Here is a 21,096-nt window from a genome sequence, read left to right as displayed (position 1 = left end):
GTATATTTTTGTTCAGTGTAAAAAATTTGTACGAGGCACAAACCTCTGTGTCCTCATATGTAGTTACAGCCATGTACACATGGAATATTTATGTCTTTGTTTTATCAGCAACAGATGGAATCAACTCAACTCATACCCAAATAAATATTGACCATATCCTATTCCTTCTCTCTTTCTCTACAGGATGGTATGGGCAATTTAAGAATAACGGAGAAGGGTCTGAAATTGGAGGGGGACTCTGAGTTTCTCCAACCTCTGTATGCCAAAGAAATTCAGTCCAGACCAGTAAGTACTGCCACTGCACTTCCACCACCATAGAATTACGAAGGAAAGTAGTATCAGAGAGAGGTGATGTCATAGGCGATGGAGCGATAGATGCTCACTCACACTCTGCCTGGCAGTAATAATACCACAGAGCATGCATTGGATGAATAGATTGATAATGTGCGGGGCTTTATCTGATCTGTCTCGCACCAGCAAAGAGAGAGAGAGCAGGCCGGCCACAGTGGAGGTGAGCGGAATAGTAATTATTGATAGGGGTGAAAAATGGGAGAAGATAAATTGTCCAGTCCAGGGGAGATACAGAGAAAACACCCGAAGCAAGGAGTCTCTCTCTCTCTCTCTCTCTCTCTCTCTCTCTCTCTCTCTCTCTCTCTCTCTCTCTCTCGTCTGAGTAGGTGATATTAATGAGACCTTACAGAGAGACTGTTAATTCCTTGTATACTGTATTAACAGGGATGAGAGGGGGCATGGGGATCAAGGTTACTGCAGTCCAATAGACACATACAGTGTATATGCATGATACTGTAGTAGGACAAATAGTCTTGAAGGCCAGAAATGCACTTTCAATTAATTCATGAGGGGCCTAATATACTATATGAACAATATTCCCATGGAACCTATTAATTTGAATCTCATGTGCTGAACCACATTGTTAAAGTGATATGTCAATTCAGGAATATCAATATTTTGCTTATTTACTGTGTTGCTTAGGAACCTTGATAAGCATGGAGGGACATCATATTATCTCAAATATACATGAGATGCATTATCTTGCCGACTTTAAGCACAACACAAAGGCTGGCTGCTATCTTTAATTAAGAAGTTGACTGAAGCATGAAAAATTACTCTGGCAAGTAAGACAGATCCAGGCTTCAGACGTGATATGCATTCCAGATTGGCTGTTGAAAATGGAAATGATCTATAAAACATACAGTCCTAGTTACACACTCATGCTGAGCACCAGGGTCACTAATGGGGGTTTGTGTATTGTCGATTGCATTGTTTGTTTACCTGCTTTGTCTCCATAGGGCAGCCCACTGTTCCTGCAATCCTCCAAAAATGTGTCCGTCAATATCCTAAATGGAAAGAATCAGCTGGTCACACAACTTATTGCAGGTAATATCATACAACACAACAGGAGACAGTCACACATCCATGGAGGGTGTGTCCTAATATGGACACCGTACACAGCAATGCAAATCCATGTACTTGAACTAGAGTTCTATTCAGCAGACACAAAAATAACAGATATTTCAATCCATGTACACCTACAGCCAAACACTTCTCCCATGTTAACTGCAGTGACATTTGCCTTCTGGCTGTTGATTATCTGGCGAAGATAATGGATGAGTGAGTAAGAGGAATACAGTATGCTAGAGACTCCACTCTAGACACAGCAAAGCAGAAGCAATTGTCTGTGTGACGGTGTCAGTCGCCCTCTGCTCAGATCGCTTGTTCCTCGCCACTACATGAAACCATTTCAGGATCATCAGAGTCAATTAGTTGTTTTACTCTGCTGTTTGTTGTACTATAAATAACAGTTTGTTTTGGTGTAGGGGCTGTGTTTTTTGGTGTGCTTTGGTTTGTCTTAGTTATATTTGCCTGTAGTTATAGTTCAGTAATTGTCTCTTTGCATAAATCATATCAGGTATGAAGGTAAGACCCAGATGCAGACAACATCGAATTAACAATGGTTTAATAATCCAACAGGGGCAGGCAATAGACAGGTCAAGGCAGGCAGGGGTCAGTAAACCAGAGGTGGGGCAACGGTACCGGACGGCAGGCAGGCTCAGGTTCAGGGTAGGCAGAGGTCAATAATCCGGAAGAGGGGCAAATGGAAAAGGTTGGCAGGCAGGCTCAGGGTCAGGGGCAGGAAGAGTGGTCAGGTAGGCGGGCTAAGAGTCAGGATAGGAAAGGGTCAAAACCAGGAGGGCAAGAAAAAGAGAGACTTGGAAAAGCAGGAGCTGAGAACAAAAACGCTGGTTGACTTGACAAACAAGACGAACTGGCAACGGACAAACAGAGAACACGGGTATAAATACACAGGGGATAATGGGGAAGATGGGCGTCACCTGGAGGGAGTGGAGACAATCACAAAGACCGGTGAAACAGATAAGGGTGTGACAGTACCCCCCCCCTTCTAGGGGTGCCACCTGGCGTCCTACCTGGGCAGATACCTGGTTGACCGGGGTGCCGGCGGTGGAAGTTGGCGATGAGGGCTGGGTCCAGGATGTCTCTAGCGGTGACCCAGCACCTCTCCTGTGGGCCATAACCCTCCCAGTCCACCAGTTACTGGAAACCCCTGCTCCGTGGTCGAACACTCAGGAGACGTCTCACCGTGTACGCCGGATGGCCATCAATATGGGGAGGAGGGGTGGGCCTGGAAACAGAAGATAAAGGGCTGTAGGTGAATACGGAGGTTACGGGGTAACAAAAGACGGACAGCAGTGGGGCTAATGACTCTAGAGATGGTGAACGGGCTGATGAATCGGGGGGAAATATACGGGACTCCACCCCGAGGGGCAGGTCCCGGGTGGAGAGCCATACCCTCTGCCCGAGCCGATAGCGTGGAGCAGGGGTCCGGTGGCGATCCACTTGTCGCCTATACCTGGAAGTGGTCTTCAACAGAGCGGCCCGGGCTCTCTTCCAGGTACGGCAACAGCGGCGGATGAACATCTGGGCAGAGGGATTGCTGACATCCTCCTCTTGCTCAGGGGTGGGCGGAGGCTGATATCCCAAGGAAGGGCGAGAGACCCGTGGTGGAGCAAGGAAGGGTGTTGCGGGCATACTCAACCCATACCAGTTGCTGACTCCAGGTGGTGGGATTGGCGGAGATTAGCAGGAATTGAATGGTCTCGCTGTGATTCCCTGACACACGTAGGTTGATGGGAGTGGTGTTATAGGTGACCCGAACTACAGAGCGCCCATCCAGCGTTCTAACATCCATGGGAATGGAGAGGGGCTGAGTGGGGATGTTCAGCTCGGCGTCCAAAAACTCTCATCGGCCCCAGATTCAATGAGGACCCGGAGAGATTTGGACTGGTTTCCCCACAGCAGGGTGACATGAAAAGGGGTGCGAGTAAGCGAGCAGAACATTTCTCCATATGGCCCACCAGAGTACTCCTACCGGGGAGCCTGGTCTTGACCAAAAGTTCTGCAATACAGACAGCTCCTTGTGTCAACAGTGAAGAGGCGACTCCGGGATGCTGGCCTTGTAGGCAGAGTTTCTCTATCCAGTGTCTGTGTTCTTTTGCCTAGCTTAATCTTTTATTTTTATTGGCCATTCTGAGATATGGCTTTTTCTTTGCAACTCTGCCTAGAAGTCCAGCATCCCGTAATCGCCTCTTCACTGTTGACGTTGAGACTGGTGTTTTGCGGGTACTATTTAATGAAGCTGCCAGTTGAGGACTTGTGAGACGTCTATTTCTCAAACTAGACACTCAAATGTATTTGTTCTCTTGCTCAGTTGTGCACCGGGGCCTCCCACTCCTCTTTCTATTATGGTTAGGGCCAGTTTGCTCGGTTCTGTGAAGGGAGTAGTACACAGCTGTGTACGAGATCTTCAGTTTCTTGGAGATTTCTCGCATGAAATAGCCTTAATTTCTCAGAACAAGAATAGACTGACGAGTTTCCGAGAAAGGTCTTTGTTTCTGGCCATTTTGAGGCCTGTAATCGAACCCACAAATGCTGATGCTCCAGATACTCAACAAGTCTACAGAAGGCCAGTTTTATTGCTTCTTTAACTAGCACAACAGTTTTCAGCTGTGCTAACATAATTTCAAAAGGGTTTTCTAATGTTCAATTAGCCTTTTAAAATTATAAACTTGGATTAGCGAACATAACGTGCCATTGGAACACAGGAGTGATGGTTGCTGATAATGGACCTCTGTACGCCTGTGATATTCCATTAAAAATCATCCATTTCCAGCTACGATAGTCATTCACAACATTAACAATGTTTACACTGTATTTCTGATCAATTTGATGTTATTTTAATGGACAAAAAATGGGCTTTTCTTTCAAAAACAAGGACATTTCTAAGTGATCCCAAACTTCTGAACGGTAGTGTATAAAAATATTTTTACAATATTGACAAAAAGATAGATCTTAAGCCATCAGTGACGGAGTTGACAAGCCAATGATGGCATAGACAACAAATATTCAAAACAGACAAATATTTGTAAAATATTGAAAATTATTCACTTGAAAATCGCCAATGAAAATATAAACATTCTATTAGATCTTTCAGCACTCTGATGTAGTGCTGAAAGATTGGATCGGACAGAGTTTACAGAGTTGACAAAAATAGCATTTTTGGTCTTCATTCAAGTGATATACAAAGTAACAATTTTGTTTTTCCTCAATTGCTTTATGACTCTAAAACCTAATAAAAATGTAAATATTCGAACCAAAGTTCATATCTTATCTTAATCTATCATGCAGATGGCGTTGACAGTTTATGGTTGTGACAATGGTGATTTTAAAATTGTTTCTTTAAATCTATCAAAAGTAAAGAACTTTACAGACCATGAGTTGTCTCATTGCACAATGTAATGAGGACATGAAGAAGGGGTCAATGTGGTGTAGCTGACCAAGCTCTTTCATGATTCATTTAGGATTTTAGACAAATCTGACTGAGTTGACCAAGTCTCCTGACATATTTTTTAGGAAGCAGTTTTGAGAGGAATATTTTTTTAAGTTAAAGAGGGCTGTTGCAAGAAACGACATGAGATCCTTTTTCAGTTAATATTCATTATTGCCTTTTTTTTTACTTTTTGGGAGAGTTTGAAATTTGGATCATTGTTCCAGACAAGGGCATTTCCGGGCATAGAGCCCACATGGAAATTAATAATTTTGAAAATAATTAGAAAATTCCAAAAGCAAATATTTTCCCTTATAAAATTCACCTAAACGTCACTTTTAAGCAAACATTTTTTTTATCCAATTAGAAAAATAAAGTTTACATGTCGGATTAGGATTGTCCTGACTTGCAAGAATCTCTGAAATACAAGAAGTCTATCTTTGTTCATCATACAGGAGCCACCTGTTGAACTTCACTGACTTATCCTAACAACTTTTGCCCTGTCCAGGATCCAGTGGAGTGCGTGCACAAGGGAAGATGTTGGAGGTGAAATCCAGCACCGGGAAGCTACTGTTCTCTGCTGATGACCAGGAGGTGGTGGTGGGAGCAGAGAGGCTACGGGTGACGGGTGAGTTAATGGACCACTACATCATACTCAACAGTCTGCTAGCAGTTTATTGAACAACAGTTTTAAACTTGACTGGACTCACACTGTTCAAGTGTTTAGAGGCTGAATTGAAAGATCTAAAATGTGGTGTACTTTTGGATGAATGATTAATATCACTGTAATCACGTTACAATTAATTGAAATTTAGCAAAAACAAGCTGGCATTTTAGGGCTAGCTAACAATTTAATACATTTCACGGGATAACTTGCATTTGAAGACCAGCCCAACATAAATTATGGTAAATTAGACTATAAGACGTAAAAGAGAGTCAGAGTTCTATAGGGGAGGACGTGTGAGTCTGTATTATTTAGATTAGAAGAAATCATCCAACCATGTTAAACAAGAACAGATTCAGTCACTTTTTGTTGTTGTATAACATTGTCATTTGAGTTAGAAGAAAAAAAGGATGTGGACAGCCACTCAGAAAGTATGGACTACCATACGCTGTCCATGGTGCTGAAATTGCGACATTGAATCAATGAAAGGCTTTCTGTGGTGCCAGGGCATTTAGCCTATAGCTTTGCTTTGGATAATAGATACATGTTTATTGGTAGGCCTATTTGGTCATCATTTTAACATGTTAAATCTAACATTTCATGAAGCTATTACATGGTGTCGCAATGCTGCCATTTATTTAGACAGCTGGCTGGTGGCAATAATATAATTACTTGTTCAGTAATTAAAGTTGGAAATTCAAACATTACAGATTGTAAAATTAATTTTCGATGCAACAGCATAATAATAATCTACCAATAGATTTTTGAGAATTTACAACTGTCCTGTATAGCCTACCTGAACCTGCATGACATGAGCGGTCCTTGCACTTTCACCCAGCTTGGATAGAAAGTTGTTGTGCGTTAATCCAGTCTATTAATACCAGATAATACAGTCAGACCACCCACAAAACACTAGCTTTCTAGGTATTGTTTCATTATGCATTGTAGTTTACTATCTATAGCTGTATTGAGAATTTAGGTGCTATTTAGCTTCTATTTATAAACTTTTTAATGAAATTTACACATCAAATAGCTTAACAATGAGGAAAAAAGTTGTCAACTTCAGGACAAATTCAGTCACTATTTATTGTTGAAATGTTTTCACCGCGGCCTGTAGGTCCAGGTTGCGGGCCCGACTGTTTTCTATACTGAGTATTGCCAACCCAGAAAGTCTTTCCTGAGACATTGTGCATTATATGTCCATTGTGGTGCACACAATTTAAACGTAGTCTTGAATGATCCATGCCAAAACATAGCAGAGATAAGAGACTGTTGATATTGCAACCACACAACTCAAACGCCGGTTCACCAGTATGAACGAAATCACAAACCGTTTTTTTTTTGTTTAAGCCCTCAAGAACGGTTGTCCGCTAAAGTTGATCATCTGTTTGCATCTGACAATTTATTGGCTGTCCAATATCCAGACGACCTGTCCCCAGAGCTTCCTATACAGTTACTCTTTCCGTAATGTGTTGAGGACGGCAATTAAGGAGAATGAGAGGCTCAATTGAAGATGATGCTGAACTGCTGTACTTGAAGAACTGCTGTACACACCTTTCTGCCCAGTTTCCTTGATGTTGCTATGGCAATCAAGCTGTTTTTACCATCCCTGTAACTGTCGCTTCTGCAGAGAGATCTATTTTCTAAAACTCGTAAATAACTACCTAAGAAGAACTAAGAAGGCCTTTCTACTGAGGACTGTGGTTGCCAAGGCGTTTGATGAACCTTGTGGCCCAGGGCAGCCCCATCAAAAAGGGCCGCAGATAAATGGAGTAACTGGCAAATCATCATTACTACCACCTCTCTTTCTGTACCCCTCCCTCCCTCTCTCCCTCTGTACCTCTCCCTCCCTCCCTCTCTCTCTGCATCCCGCTGCTTAGCTGAGGTGGCTGGGGTAATGAACTCTGGCTGAGAGTTCTGATTGAAAGTAAGGGGATATCGGTGAACAAATGCCGTGGTCAAAACTATGACACCGCCAGTGCAATGAGTGGAGCTTACTTAGGTGTTCAAAAGTGAATATCAGACCGAGAGTCTAATTCTAAAAAGGCCTCTGTTGTACTGAAAGTGTTTTGTGCATACGTGTGGGCGGGCATGCAGGCATACAGTACGCGTGTGAATGTGAGTGCATGTATGTGCACGCGTGTGTGTGTGTGTGCACATGCATGTGTCCTGTGTCTGTGTACTTGCTTGTGTGTGTGCATGTACATGTCTGTGCGTTCACTCCAAGCCGTGCCAAACAACATGTATCAATAAATATAGCCAATGATCTCAGGCCTGGGCAAACTGCTACTAGCTTCTCCCTCTGTCATTCCATCCATCAGGCAGGATGAAGTGAGGCCAGATTCCTATAAAACTGACACATGCCATTACCAAATGAATACTTCTGTCCAAACCAATAAAATACATAATTATGCTGAGAATATAACTTTAATTGGCCCAACTGAGGTCATTGGAAATCTATGATAGAGCTTTCACTGCCTTCATTAGGCCTTTATTGCACTATCTACAGTGAACAGTGATCCAGGAACCCTCAGCTTCCAATGGGTAATAGGGGAGGTGTTTGGAATCGTGCTAACTTAGCAATTTGTCACTAGCTTTTTACAGATCTGGATTTCCCTCATATCACAGCTAATCAACCCCCTGAAATTATTGGATTATTTTTTACACAAGAGCGACAGGTGCTGCATCCAGTGAACAAAACTAGCAACTTTGGGATAAGAATATACTGTAGCTTTTGATTGCAGGCAAAAGGAAAAATGTTAATGTCATCAAAGCAATCTGCGACTTAAATGTGGCTGTAAATTGGCTTTTAGAGGCAAATATTAAATTTGATTGTTTTATACACGTATCACTATATTAAATATGATTGTTTTTTACATGCCTCTCTTTTTAACACAAGGCTCAATCAGTGCTGCCAGGTAAAACTTGATTACAGTGTTCTGTAACCTCTTCAAGATGGTCTCAAAGATGAGCGATGCTATATGAAGCCAGAGTTGTGTAACTGTGTCTGAAAGCAATGAAGTGGAAATATAAAGCTTGACACTTGAGGAAAACACAAGTGAAATATTTCTGACAAGAGCATTGTAGTGAAGTGAGTGATTGTGATCCTCGAGATGCCTCCCTCAGAATGGATTATTGTCCAATGAGAGACCCCCGAGAGACTGCATGGCTGTATTATGATATCAACACTTGATTTGGCTGTTTAATAAATCAAATTGTATTTGTCACATGCTTACTTAAAAGCTCTTAACCAACAATGTGGTTTTATGAAAAATAAGTGTTAAGAAAGTATTTCCTAAAATAAACTGAAGTAAAAAATATATAATAAAAAATAAAAGTAAAAAGAAGAAAATAGAAAAATAACAAATAATTGAAGATCAACAATAAAATAACAGTAGCACGGTTCTATACAGGGGTTCCCGGTACAGAGTCAGTGTGCAGGTTAGTCGAGGTAATTGAGATAATATGTACATGTAGGTAGAGGTAAAGTGACTGTACATAGATTAGCAGCAGCATAAAAAGAGTAGCAGCAGCATAAAAATGGGGTTGGGGTGGGGGGGGTCAATGCAAATAGTCCGGGTAGCCCTTTGATTAGCTGTTCAGGAGTCTTATAGCTTGGGGGTAGAAGCTGTTAAGAAGCCTTTTGGACTTAGACTTGGCTCTCCGTTACCGCTTGCCATGCGGTAGCAGAAAGAACAGTCTATGACTAGGTTGGCTGAAGTCTTTGCCAATTTTTAGGGCCTTCCTCTGCCTGGTATAGATGTCCTGGATGGAGGTAGCTTGGCCCCAGTGATGTACTGGGCCGTAAGCACTACCCTCTGTAGTGCCTTGCGGTCTGAGGCCGAGCAGTTGCCATACCAGGCGGTGATGCAACCAGTCAGGATGCTCTCGATGGTGCAGCTAAAGGACTTTTTGTGGATCTGAGGACCCATGCCAAATCTTTTCAGTCTCCTGAGGGGGAATAGTCATTGTCGTGCCCTCTTCACAACTGTCTTGGTGTGTTTGGACCATGATAGTTCGTTGGTGATGTGGACACCAAGGAACTTGAATCTCTCAACCTGCTCCACTATAGCCCCGTCAATGAGATTGGGGCGTGATCGGCCCTCCATTTCCTGTAGTCCACGATCATCTCCTTTGTCTTGATCACATTGAGGGAGAGGTTGTCTCTGACCTCCTCCCTATAGGCTTTCTCATCGTTGTCGGTAATCAGGCCTACCACTGTTGTGTCATCAGCAAACTTGAGCATGTTGAGTCATGCTTGGCCATGAAGTCATGGGTGAACAGGGAGTACAGGAGGGGACTGAGCATGCACCCCTGAGGGGCCGCCGTGTTGAGCATAAGTGTGGCAGATGTGTTGTTACCAATCCTGCTGTAATGCAATTCAAAGTTTACCTGTCTATTGTTGTTGTTACTCAACTGCTTCAAGTTCCACACTAGGTGGATAGTTTTTGTTGAGCAAGACGCCACTGTGGGGCAGAATAATGTCATGAATTGTTAGCTTGTCAGTTACAGCAAATGTTTTCACCTGTGTGAGTACAATTATGGTAATACTGAATAGTCACACAAACCATAAGTACAATAGCAGTTGTATACTGTACACAAGACCACACACTGTGCACTCTGGAGACCTTTAATCAAGATTTAGAGAACTGTGGCCAAATGGCATTGTGTGTTGTGTATACAGTCTCGTGAGCCAGCCCTGTACAGTACAGGAGCGCAACCAGCAGTCTACAGCGATCCTCATTGTCTTCCCTAGGAAACCAAACGTAATCAATTACACAAGAAAAACCATGAGAGAAAGGAATGAATTAGCCGGGAATGAGAGGACACAATGGAGCACTCCTCTATGGTAATTAAAATATGCTTGGAACAGGGAATTCCGGAATTGTCAATGGAGCATGCTCAATCGAGTATTCTCATATTCCCTCCATCCCTCTCCACCCCCCTCTCTCTACTCATCATCACAACCGTAATTAGCAGTAATCCACAGAATAATGACATTACCTGCTGCTGTTTTTTTTAAATATAATTATAATTAAAGGCTCATTTATTTGCCTCAATTATATCCCATTGGACTGCAGTGGAGCTGATTCAAATTGAATTACACACTTAATAATCACAACAGCACTCTGATGATTGTAGGAGGAGCCCTGAAACAGATAGTATTAATAGATAGCCTGGTTTGGAGAATTGCTCATCAAGTTATTAGCACGGCACAGATGCTAACGTGGCAAACCCAATTTTAGATGCTACAATGGGGATGTCAATATGGATTGAGAGAAGCAACGTGCAGAAAGTAGTCCCATCCGTCAGTGATGTGTCTGTCTCTCAGTAACCACATCACCCAGTGAATGGTCGTTACACCAGTCCAGATGTTTGATCTGACAAATGGGGAGACAATGCCAACTCCATAATATTTTTACAATCCCTAGTCTGTAATATGACACCCGTGAGAGAAAATGTGAAATGAGTCTGTTAAGCGCAATGTTTATTCATATCAGGTTTATGAGGAGAGCATGATACAGATACAGATATGGCCATGTGGCCAAACAACATTGCCTTTATTTACATCTCAGTCTACTGTATCTATCATGGTGGCCTTCAGACTTTCAGCTGTGATGTGTATTACAGTGTGTGGCTGCTGGAGAGCCACTTGACCTGACCTCAGTTTCCTCCTTCAGCCAGTCTCTAATTACTGTATAGGGCTAGGGTCACATCCACTCCTGGTGGGTGGCTACCTGGCAGTGGTGGTCCAGACTGCTGATGATGGGGGCATGACCCTACAGCACATGGCCAGCGGCCTCATTACAGTGGACTGGTTGACCTTGTTTGTTAGAAGTCAGTGTCAGGACTTTTTCTTGCTCCTGGTGCTGTATGTTGTAATTCCACTGCTACTGTGAACAATGACCAGTAGAGCACATGGGGTACTATGGTCTATAGCCTATGGCACTATGCTTCCTAGGGTTAGTTTAGTTTTCAGATGTCTGCTATAAAAAGAAAGAGTTAAGGAAATGCCCACTGCATTGCCATCAAAATTACAGCTGAGTCATTCCAAATTCATCCATTTCACTTCATTCTCTTCCTCATTTTATTCCCTTCCCTCCCTCTCTCTCCTTGTGTGTGGCTCCAGCTTGCAGTAATAAGATCATAAAGAGCAGCCGGGAGTAACTGTGTGACAAGTGTCATACATGAAATGAATATAGGGCGCAAGAGGGAGACTACATTTCACCGTCTGATCAGGTAGGAATGGGGAATGTGCTTTGCAGAGTGGCCATTGGATTTCTGTCAGGTGACCATGCTAAGTAGATGATAAAGAATCTATAAAAGCCAGTGAGTTATATCCACCTGCTTTACCTGAGGCTCTTCCTAGGGCTTGGTTTCACGGTCCACATAAATCTAGGCCTCCACTGGTCTGGTCACAAAGCTAGATTAGATTGTAACCATGGAGTCAGTACAGTCCTGGGGTTTTACAGCGCTGCGCACCCGGCAGAGCCATTTGCAAAATCATGGCAACATTGTTTGCCTTTCAAGTCTTGTTTCTGTCACTGACACCCTAAGACCTGCATTACAGACGGATAATGTGTTTCTTTTCATCTTTCGGATATATAATTCCTGTCAAGGCTATGTGAGAGGGAGGATGCTCTAGGTGTATACCTTGTCTCCAATAGCAATATTATCCAACTGCATCCACCAGTGATCCATAATAACTAATGGTATCTGTGAACATGGATGGCTTTGGTAACGGTCTAAAATGTAAGCCTGCAGCTGAGTATCTTTAAAGGTCCAATGCAGCCGTTTTTATCTCAATATCAAATTATTTCTGGGTAACAATCCTCCGAAGGTCTAGTCAAGGACACACACACACACACACCAAACCACACACATACATCCACAGCCCACTACACACACACCCGCAAACCCTCTCGACACGTACAAACATACACTCAATAGTGTGATCACACTGTTCCAGAGTGAGCTTGTTTTTTCACACAGCACAGTTATGAGTTCCACAGCTCCATGTATGGCTCCATGTTGCTGGGGTGACAAATGGCCTGGTAGCAGAGGACGATGCTATCGGCACCACACTGTTCTGTCATCCCGTTCCCTCTTCCTATACCAGGCGCCTGCTCCGGGTGTGAGCACTGCAGTTTGTACCTCTAAACCGGATGACCAGATGAAGGTAGAGTACAGTATAAGTACATAGAAAAATGGAAGGAGACATGTATAGTGAAAATACATGTAGATAACCTATGGGCCTACATTTACTTGCAATTGTGCAGTCAAAGTAATCAGCTACAAACTAAATATGTTCCGGTGTATTAGACATACATTTCACACCATTTGCGGTAGTGTACTTAAAATACTTGACTTCTTGCTTTTACAAACTATGTCCCACTGTTTAATGTATACTCCTCAGTCCCTGTTGAGCCTTGTTATTGATGCAGTGTACCCTCTTCTCCTCCACACCCCTGCCACTAATGCACCTATCCCACTCCTCTCTGACCTACTGCAAGAGGAGGCTGATGCAAAATGAATTTCATTATAATCTGCAGTCTACTGTACCACTGAGGATCCCTGGAGCACTCTTCAACTGTACATCACGTCCAAGAACCTCCTTCTCCCCAACACTCAAGTACACTTTTGTTCCAGGAGCAATAGCCACTTTCACTATAAAAGGTCCATCGGGTCTTTGGATACAAATGTATGCAATTCAGCTGCTAAATGGCACTGCACCCAAGGCAGATAGATAGTTCCAATTTTCCTGCATTCGGCCACCTGGAGTTTTCTCTTCCGGAGTACTGTGGCTGGAATCCTATTTATAGATGCTACAATGGCGCTTTCATTAATCGGAGACAAATAGCTGGTGTGTGTTGTTGTTCGGTAGCAGCCACCTCAGGGTAGTGTGAGGGAGACACTGTTTAGCTACCAGAGTAATGTCCCTCTCATTAGAATTGTATACTTCATGTTCTATTTGGTCTACATTACATACTACATTTTACACAGTGTCCTAACACTTTGTCAATCAGCTTTTAATTTTTTTTCTGATACACATCTATGCAATCCCTATTGATATGCATCTATGCAATCCCGATAGCTAAAGGCAATTTAAACATTGCTCGATCCTATGTTTGGATACAGGTCTTCTATCGTATAAGGAATGCCTTTGAACATTCTAGTGTAAATACAGCAGGACCTCCAGATATCAGCTCAGCAGCTGTGCTATCCCAGTTAGATCCTGCAGATATGGAAGACCCGCAGGCCATGTACTGTACTGTAATATTCCAGGTGAAGCTCAACCAGCTTCACCTGGAATGCTTTTCCAACTGTCTTGAAGGAGCTCCCACATATGCTGAGCACTTGTTGGCTGCTTTTCCTTCACTCTGCGGTCCAACTCATCCCAAACCATCTCAATTGGGTTGAGGTCGGGTGATTGTGGAGGCCAGGTCATCTGATGCAGCACTCCCTCACTCTCCTTCTTAGTCAAATAGCCCTTACACAGCCTGGAGGTGTGTTTTGGGTCATTGTCCTGTTGAAAAACAAATGATAGTCCCACTAAGCTCAAACCAGATGGGATGGCTTATCGCTGCAGAATGCTGTGGTAGCCATGCTGGTTTAAGTGCGCCTTGAATTCTAAATAAATCACCGACAGTGTCACCAGAAAAGCACCATCACACCTCCTCCATGCTTCACAGTGGGAACCACACATGCGGAGATCATCCGTTCACCTACTCAGCGTCTCACAATGACACGCAGTTGGAACCAAAAATCGGAAATTTGGTCTAGAATTTGCTTGTGTTTCTTGGCCCAAGCAAGTCTCTTCTTATTATTGATGTCCTTTAGTAGTGGTTTCTGTCCTCTGAACTGTTGATGTTGAGATGTGTCTGTTACTTTGTGAAGTATTTATTTGGGCTGCAAATTCTGAGGCTGGTAACTCGAATTAACTTATCCTCTGCAGCAGAGTTAACTCTGGGTCTTCCTTTCCTGTGGCGGTCCTCATGAGAGCCCATTTCATCATAGCTCTTGATGGTTTTTGCGACTGCTCATTTGCAAAATTTTCCGCAATGACTGACCTTCATGTCTTGAAGTATTGATGGACTGTCATTTATCTTTGCTTATTTGAGCTGTTCTTGCCATAATATGGACTTGGTATTTTACCAAATAAGGCTATCTTCTGTATACAACCCCTACCTTGTCACAACACAACTGATTGGCTCAAACACATTAAGAAGGAAATAAATTCCACAAATTAACTTTGAACAAGGCACACCTGTTAATTGAAATGCATTCCAATCGACTGGTTGAGAGAATGCCAAGAATGTGCAAAGCTGTCATCAAGGCAAAGGGTGGCTACTTTGAAGAATTTCAAATAAAAATATATGTATTTGTTTATGTCACACCCTGATCTGTTTCACCTGTCTTTGTGATTGTCCCCCCCCCCCCCCCCCCTCCAGGTGTTGCCCATCTTCTCCATTATCCCCTGTGTGTTTATACCGGTGTTCTCTGTTTGTCTGTTGCCAGTTCGTCTTGTTTGTCAAGTCAACCAGCGTTTTTGTCTCAGCTCCTGCTTTTTCCCAGTCTCTCTTTTCTCGTCCTCCTGGTTTTGACCCTTGCCTGTCCTGACCCTGAACCCGCCCGCCTGACCACTCTGCCTGCCCCTGACCCTGAGCCTGCCTGCCATCCTGTACCTTTGCCCCGTCTCTGGATTACCGACCTCTACCTGACCTGACCCTGAGCCTGCCTGCGGTCCTGTACCTTTGCCCCTGTTGCTGTTATAAACATTGTTCCTTCGACATGGTCTGCATCTGGGTCTTACCTTATCCTGATAGTTTAACACTTTTTTGGTTACTACATGATTCCACATCTGTTATTTGATAGTTTTGATGTCTTCACTATTATTCTACAATGTAGAATTTTTTTTTTTTTTTAAAGAAGAACCCTTGAATTAGTAGGTGTTTCCAAACTTTTGACTGGTACTGTATGTCTGGATAAACAACATCACCTCTCACTGGGAGGCCTGGTCCACACCGACTGTGCTATATAGCCTATTTAGAAACAAGCCTCTGTCTTTGTCGTCCTTTGCCCATATACTCTTCTTCATCACCTCCCTCCATCCCACCACCAGTTGCTATAGTAGCTATTAAGTGAATGTTTATGAGGCCTCCAAACACTAGTGATATATCCTGCTGCATGCTTCATAAGGCGCTGATTGATCAGCAGGAGACTAGCGGACCAGGGGGGTTGGAGGAGACGTAATGGAAACACATTGACAAAATAATTTCAGGAGGGACAATAAAACAAAATGGCTTTATCGATATTTCACTCAATCTGTTTATGGATGTTTATGGCCAGTGCATTATAGGATGTCACCGGGAGAGTCGGCCCAGTCCGGTTCCCAATGGAGAGTTTAGTGAGAGAGCAAGTGTGTGAGTGTGAGTGTCTGTTTGTGCAAACATTTGTGCGCATGTGTGTGCCTATGTATGAAAGTCGACTAAAGTTCATAAGGTGATGTGTAAATGAAAGTGAGAAGATATTGATCAAGTGGTTCCCATAGGCAGGCTATTGATTCAAGGCCTTGCATACTACAACTAAGCTCTGATTGTACTGCAGTTGTTAAGAAAGGAGGGAAAATAACAGTCACTGTTCGATCATACGCAGTACTGTCTCCTATGTTGAACTCCATTCTGTTACCAGATATCCAAATATACAGTATTCTGTATGTGGGGAATATTAAACATTCAGTATTACAGCGCCCATATTAGGACTGCATCAAGTTATCTTCTAGTTCCTCCCAAACCCGGATCCGGGAGCACCCCCATCAGTAAAAAAGCTGACTAGCATAGCCTAGCATAGCGTCACAAGTAAATACTAGCATCTAAATATCATTAAATCACAAGTCCAAGACACCAGATGAAAGATACACTTCTTGTGAATCCAGCCATCATTTCTGATTTTTAAAATGTTTTACAGGGAAGACACAATATGTAAATCTATTAGCTAACCACGTTAGCAAAAGACACCACTTTTCTTACTCCACCAGTTTTTTACTGCATCAGTAGCTATCACAAATTCGACCAAATAAAGATATAAATAGCCACTAACCAAGAAACAACTTTATCAGATGACAGTCTGATAACATATTTATTGTATAGCATATGTTTTGTTAGAAAAATGTGCATATTTCAGGTATAAATCATAGTTTACCATTGCAGCCACCATCACAACTCTCCCCAAAGCAACTAGAATAACTACAGAGAGCAACGTGTATTACCTAATTACTCATCATAAAACATATCTTAAAAATACACAGCGTACAGCAATTGAAAGACACAGATCTTGTGAATCCAGACAATATTTCAGATTTTCTAAGTGTTTTACAGCGAAAACACAATATAGCGTTATATTAGCTTAGCACATGTGCAAACATCACCCCAGCATTGATTCAAGGCAAAAAGAGCGATAACGTATAAACCACCAAAAGATATTAATTTTTTCACTAACCTTCTCAGAATTCTTCCGATGACAGTCCTATAACATCATATTACACAATGCATATAGAGTTTGTTCGAAAATGTGCATATTTAGCGGCACAAATCGTGGTTATACAATGAGAAAAGTAGCAAAGCTGCCCAGAAAATGGCAGGAGAAATCTTTGAAGAGGCACCTAATCTAATCAGTAACTATTCCAAAACTTGACTAAAAAATACAGGTTGGACAGCAATTGAAAGACAAATTAGTTCTTAATGCAATCGCTGAATTACATTTTTAAAATTAACGTTACTTCAAGCATACAGCGTGCGCTAAAGCGAGACCGCACCATAATTCATGGCGGAATTATAATCTGACATTTGTCAACATAAGTACGAATTAACAGCATAAAGACTGCTTACTATTAGCTGAGCTTCCATCAGAATCTTGGGCAAGGTGTCCTTTCTCCAGAACAATCGTCTTTGGGTTGAAAGATGTCCTCTTGTCCGGTCGAAATAGCCGCTAATGTTAGCCGCCAACTGGAGTGGTGTCCAACTCGTGAAAGCGCATGGCAAAGAAATCCCAGAAAATCGCAATAAACTGCTATAAACTGCTATAAGTCGGTTTAAATTAACTACCTTATGATGTCTTTAACACCTATAACGAATAAAAACATGACCGGAGATATAGAACTACTAAAACGAAAGCGTTTGCAGGACGCCATTGTGATGTCTTCATGCGTCAAGCGCACTGTTGAAAAGGACGGTCCTTCCGTTCCACGGTCCTATATAAGGTCCCAGATTGCGCAATCGACTCCATTCAAATTCTCACCGCTTACTGACATCTAGAGGAAGGCGTATGCAGTGCATGTAGCCCCATAGCTTGCATGGGTGCTTATAAACTGACCCTAGAACAGGGACCTCGATTTCTGAAATCTCACTCCCTGACAGGAAAAGTGCTGCAGAATGAGTTCTGTTTCACTCAGAGAAATAATTCAAACGGTTTTAGAAACTAGAGAGTGTTTTCTATCCAATAGTAATAATAATATGCATATTGTACGAGCAAGAATTGAGTACGAGGCAGTTTAATTTGGGAACTCATTTTTCCAAGATCGAAATAGCACCCCCCATAGGCTCAAGAGGATATTATCTTGCTCTCTAAATAAGGGTGTGAAAGTGAAGACAGTGAGGTATGCCTTAAATCTGCAATATGTAACTTTTGGGGTGAACCAACCAAATTCACATAGAAATGTGAGTTATAGATCTGTCATTCTCATTGAAAGCAAGTTTAAGAAGCAGTAGATCTGTTTTATATGTGCTTTTGTTATGCTTCCCGTTCTTAAGTTTAGTTTTTGCGTCTTTTACTTTCAGTTTTGTACACCAGCTTCAAACAGCTGAAAATACTATATTTTTTGTTATGGAAAATATATTTCACAGCGGTTTAGATTGTACAATAATTCTCTAAATAATGAATGCTTGTTTTTTCTTTTTCCTGGTCTTGATCTGACTACAGCTGCAGTCTGTCAACACTGAGTAACTTTATTACTTTCTCTCTAATGGGCTCTTATTAGCATCTATCAACATGTCTATGGACTGTGGCTAGCGGGGTGGTAGCAGTGTTTGAGAGAAGACTGACTGGGCTCTGCAGTGACAGAATGAGGAACTGATGTCGTGTTCTCTGATATACTGCACTGGTCATTTAGAACAGATTTTCTGGGTTTTTACTCTTCACCTTAATGCTGTGTTATGCATTAAGCCAAAACCATTCTAGGTTATGTCCCTCAGACTGTATGAATTCACATAACGAAACAAGCTTGATGAGACGGTACTTACGTAATGTGTGAGTTTATGGCAAAAGAGGCCCCTCAGTTGTAAATCCCAAATTGTGATATTTCAAAATGTTGCTTTGACACTACGGTATTCTGAAATACTGCTGTCTTGACAGCTCATCACACACCCATGTAGTCAGTGAACACTGACATTACATATGGACAGCCTCTATTGCTTTTCATGGATATGGGTGGCAAGTTTGAATAGTCTTCTCTTTCAGGCAGGGGGCTGAGTTTTTCCTCTGTCAGCATTGTTAAATAAATACAGTCCAAATTGTTCATTTTGACCATTAAGCTGGCACTCTATACTGGCCATCTTTCTCTCCATAATATGATAATCGGCAGGTAGCCTAGTGGTTAGAGAGTTGGGCCAGTAACCAAAAGATTGTGAAATCGAATCCCCGAGTTGACCAGGTAAAAATCTGTCATTCTGCCCCTGAACAAGGCAGTTAACCCACTGTTCCTAGGCTGTCATTGTAAATAATAATTTGTTCTTAACTGACTTGCCTAGTTAAATAAAAAATAAATAAAAAATCCTCATAAAAGCTGCATCATGACTCTTTTCCATACCATCTGAGCAAAAGGTAATGTCTTGACTGTGAGGCCTGGTTATTTACATGAAGAGCTCCTTGTTACAGTGTAGAAATATGTATGATTTTTTTTTCTGGTCTGTGAGTCGGTGGGTGACTTGTGACAGGCTTTTTGGGTTTGGGGATTGTGAGATGTCTCTTGTCTGTCATAGTCTCAGTAGTCTGTTGGTAGATACATGTACATATACAACAGCCTACAGTGTATAACTGCCGCTAGAGACAGTTGATGCATATGGGTTGCAAGCAGTGGTGGAAAAGTACCCAATTGTCATACTTGAGTAAAAGTAAAGATACCTTAATAGAAAATTACTCAAGTAAAAGTGAAAGTCACCCAGTAAAATACTACTTGAGTAAAAGTCTAAAAGTATTTTGTTTTAAATGTACGTAAGTATCAAAAGAACATGTAATTGCTAAAATATACTTAGGTATCAAAAGCTTTGCGTTCTTAGGAAACTATGCAGTATTTCGTTTTTTTTATGTATTATTTCTTACACTGTTACCCCAGGAAATCTTAAGTGTTAATTACATACAGCCGGGAAGAACTATTGGATATAAGAGCAACGTCAACTTACCAACATTACGACGAGTAATACAACTTTCCCAAAGCGGATCCTCTGTTTGGACAACCACCCAGGACAATGGATCGGATCCCAGTAGACGACCAAAAACAACGGCGCCGCAGAAGGGGCAAACGGAGCGGTCTTCTGGTCAGGCTCCGTAGACGGGCACATCGCTCACCGCTCCCGAGTATACTACTCGCCAATGTCCAGTCTCTTGACAACAAGGTAGATGAAATTCAAGCAAGGGTTGCCTTCCAGAGAGACATCAGAGATTGTAACATTCTCTGTTTCACGGAAACATGGCTCTATCGGGATACATTATCAGAGTCAGTACAGCCACCCGGTTTCTTCACGCATCGTGCTGACAGAAACAAGCATCTCTCTGGTAAGAAGAAGGGCGGGGGTGTATGCCTTATGATTAACGAGTCGTGGTGTGATCATAACAACATACAGGAACTCAAGTACTTTTGTTCACCTGACCTACAATTCCTTACAATCAAATGCCGAGCGCATTACCTACCAACAGAATTCTCTTCGATTATATTCACAGCCGTGTATATCCCCCCCAAGCAGACACCTCGACGGCCCTGAAATAACTTAATTGGACTCTATGTAAACTGGAAACCACATATTCTGAGGCTGCATTTGTTGTAGCAGGGGATTTTAACAAGGCTAATCTGAAAACAAGGCTCCCTAAATTTTATTAGCATATCGAATGCACGACCCGGGCGTTCAAAATTCTGGATCATTGCTACTCTAACGTCCGCTACGCAAACAATGCCCTCCCTCGCCCTCCTTTTCGGCAAATCTGACCACGACTCAATTTTGTTGCTCCCAGAATATAGACAGAAACTAAAACAGGAAACATCCGTGCTCAGGTTTGTTCAATGCTGGTCCGACCAATCTGATTCCACGCTTCAAGATTGCTTCAATCACGTGTACTGGGATATGTTCCAGATAGCTTCAGACAACAACATTGATGTATACGCTGATTCGGTGAGCGAGTTTATTAGCAAGTGCATCGGTGATGTTGTACCCACGGTGACTATTGAAACCTTCCCAAACCAGAAACCGTGGATTGATGGCAGCATTTGCGCAAAACTGAAAGCGCAAACCACTGCTTT

The 21,096-nt window shown here is 42.3% G+C and overlaps 1 protein-coding gene across 1 annotated transcript in view; it reads left to right on the top strand.

Moving 5' to 3' along the window:
- Positions 1 to 21,096, top strand: part of LOC120056511 (delta-sarcoglycan-like) — an 80,796-nt gene that overhangs the window by 39,567 nt on the left and 20,133 nt on the right. Inside the window, exons 2-4 of the mRNA XM_039004689.1 lie at positions 184 to 285; positions 1,311 to 1,398; positions 5,373 to 5,492. Of these exons, the coding sequence (XP_038860617.1) occupies positions 184 to 285; positions 1,311 to 1,398; positions 5,373 to 5,492 (310 nt within the window). The remainder of the gene's footprint in view (positions 1 to 183; positions 286 to 1,310; positions 1,399 to 5,372; positions 5,493 to 21,096) is intronic.

Source organism: Salvelinus namaycush, chromosome 12, assembly GCF_016432855.1.
Source record: "Salvelinus namaycush isolate Seneca chromosome 12, SaNama_1.0, whole genome shotgun sequence".
Taxonomy (NCBI): Eukaryota; Metazoa; Chordata; class Actinopteri; order Salmoniformes; family Salmonidae; genus Salvelinus; species Salvelinus namaycush.
Note: the sequence above shows the minus strand (reverse complement) of the source record. Positions and strands in the feature narration are given on the sequence as shown.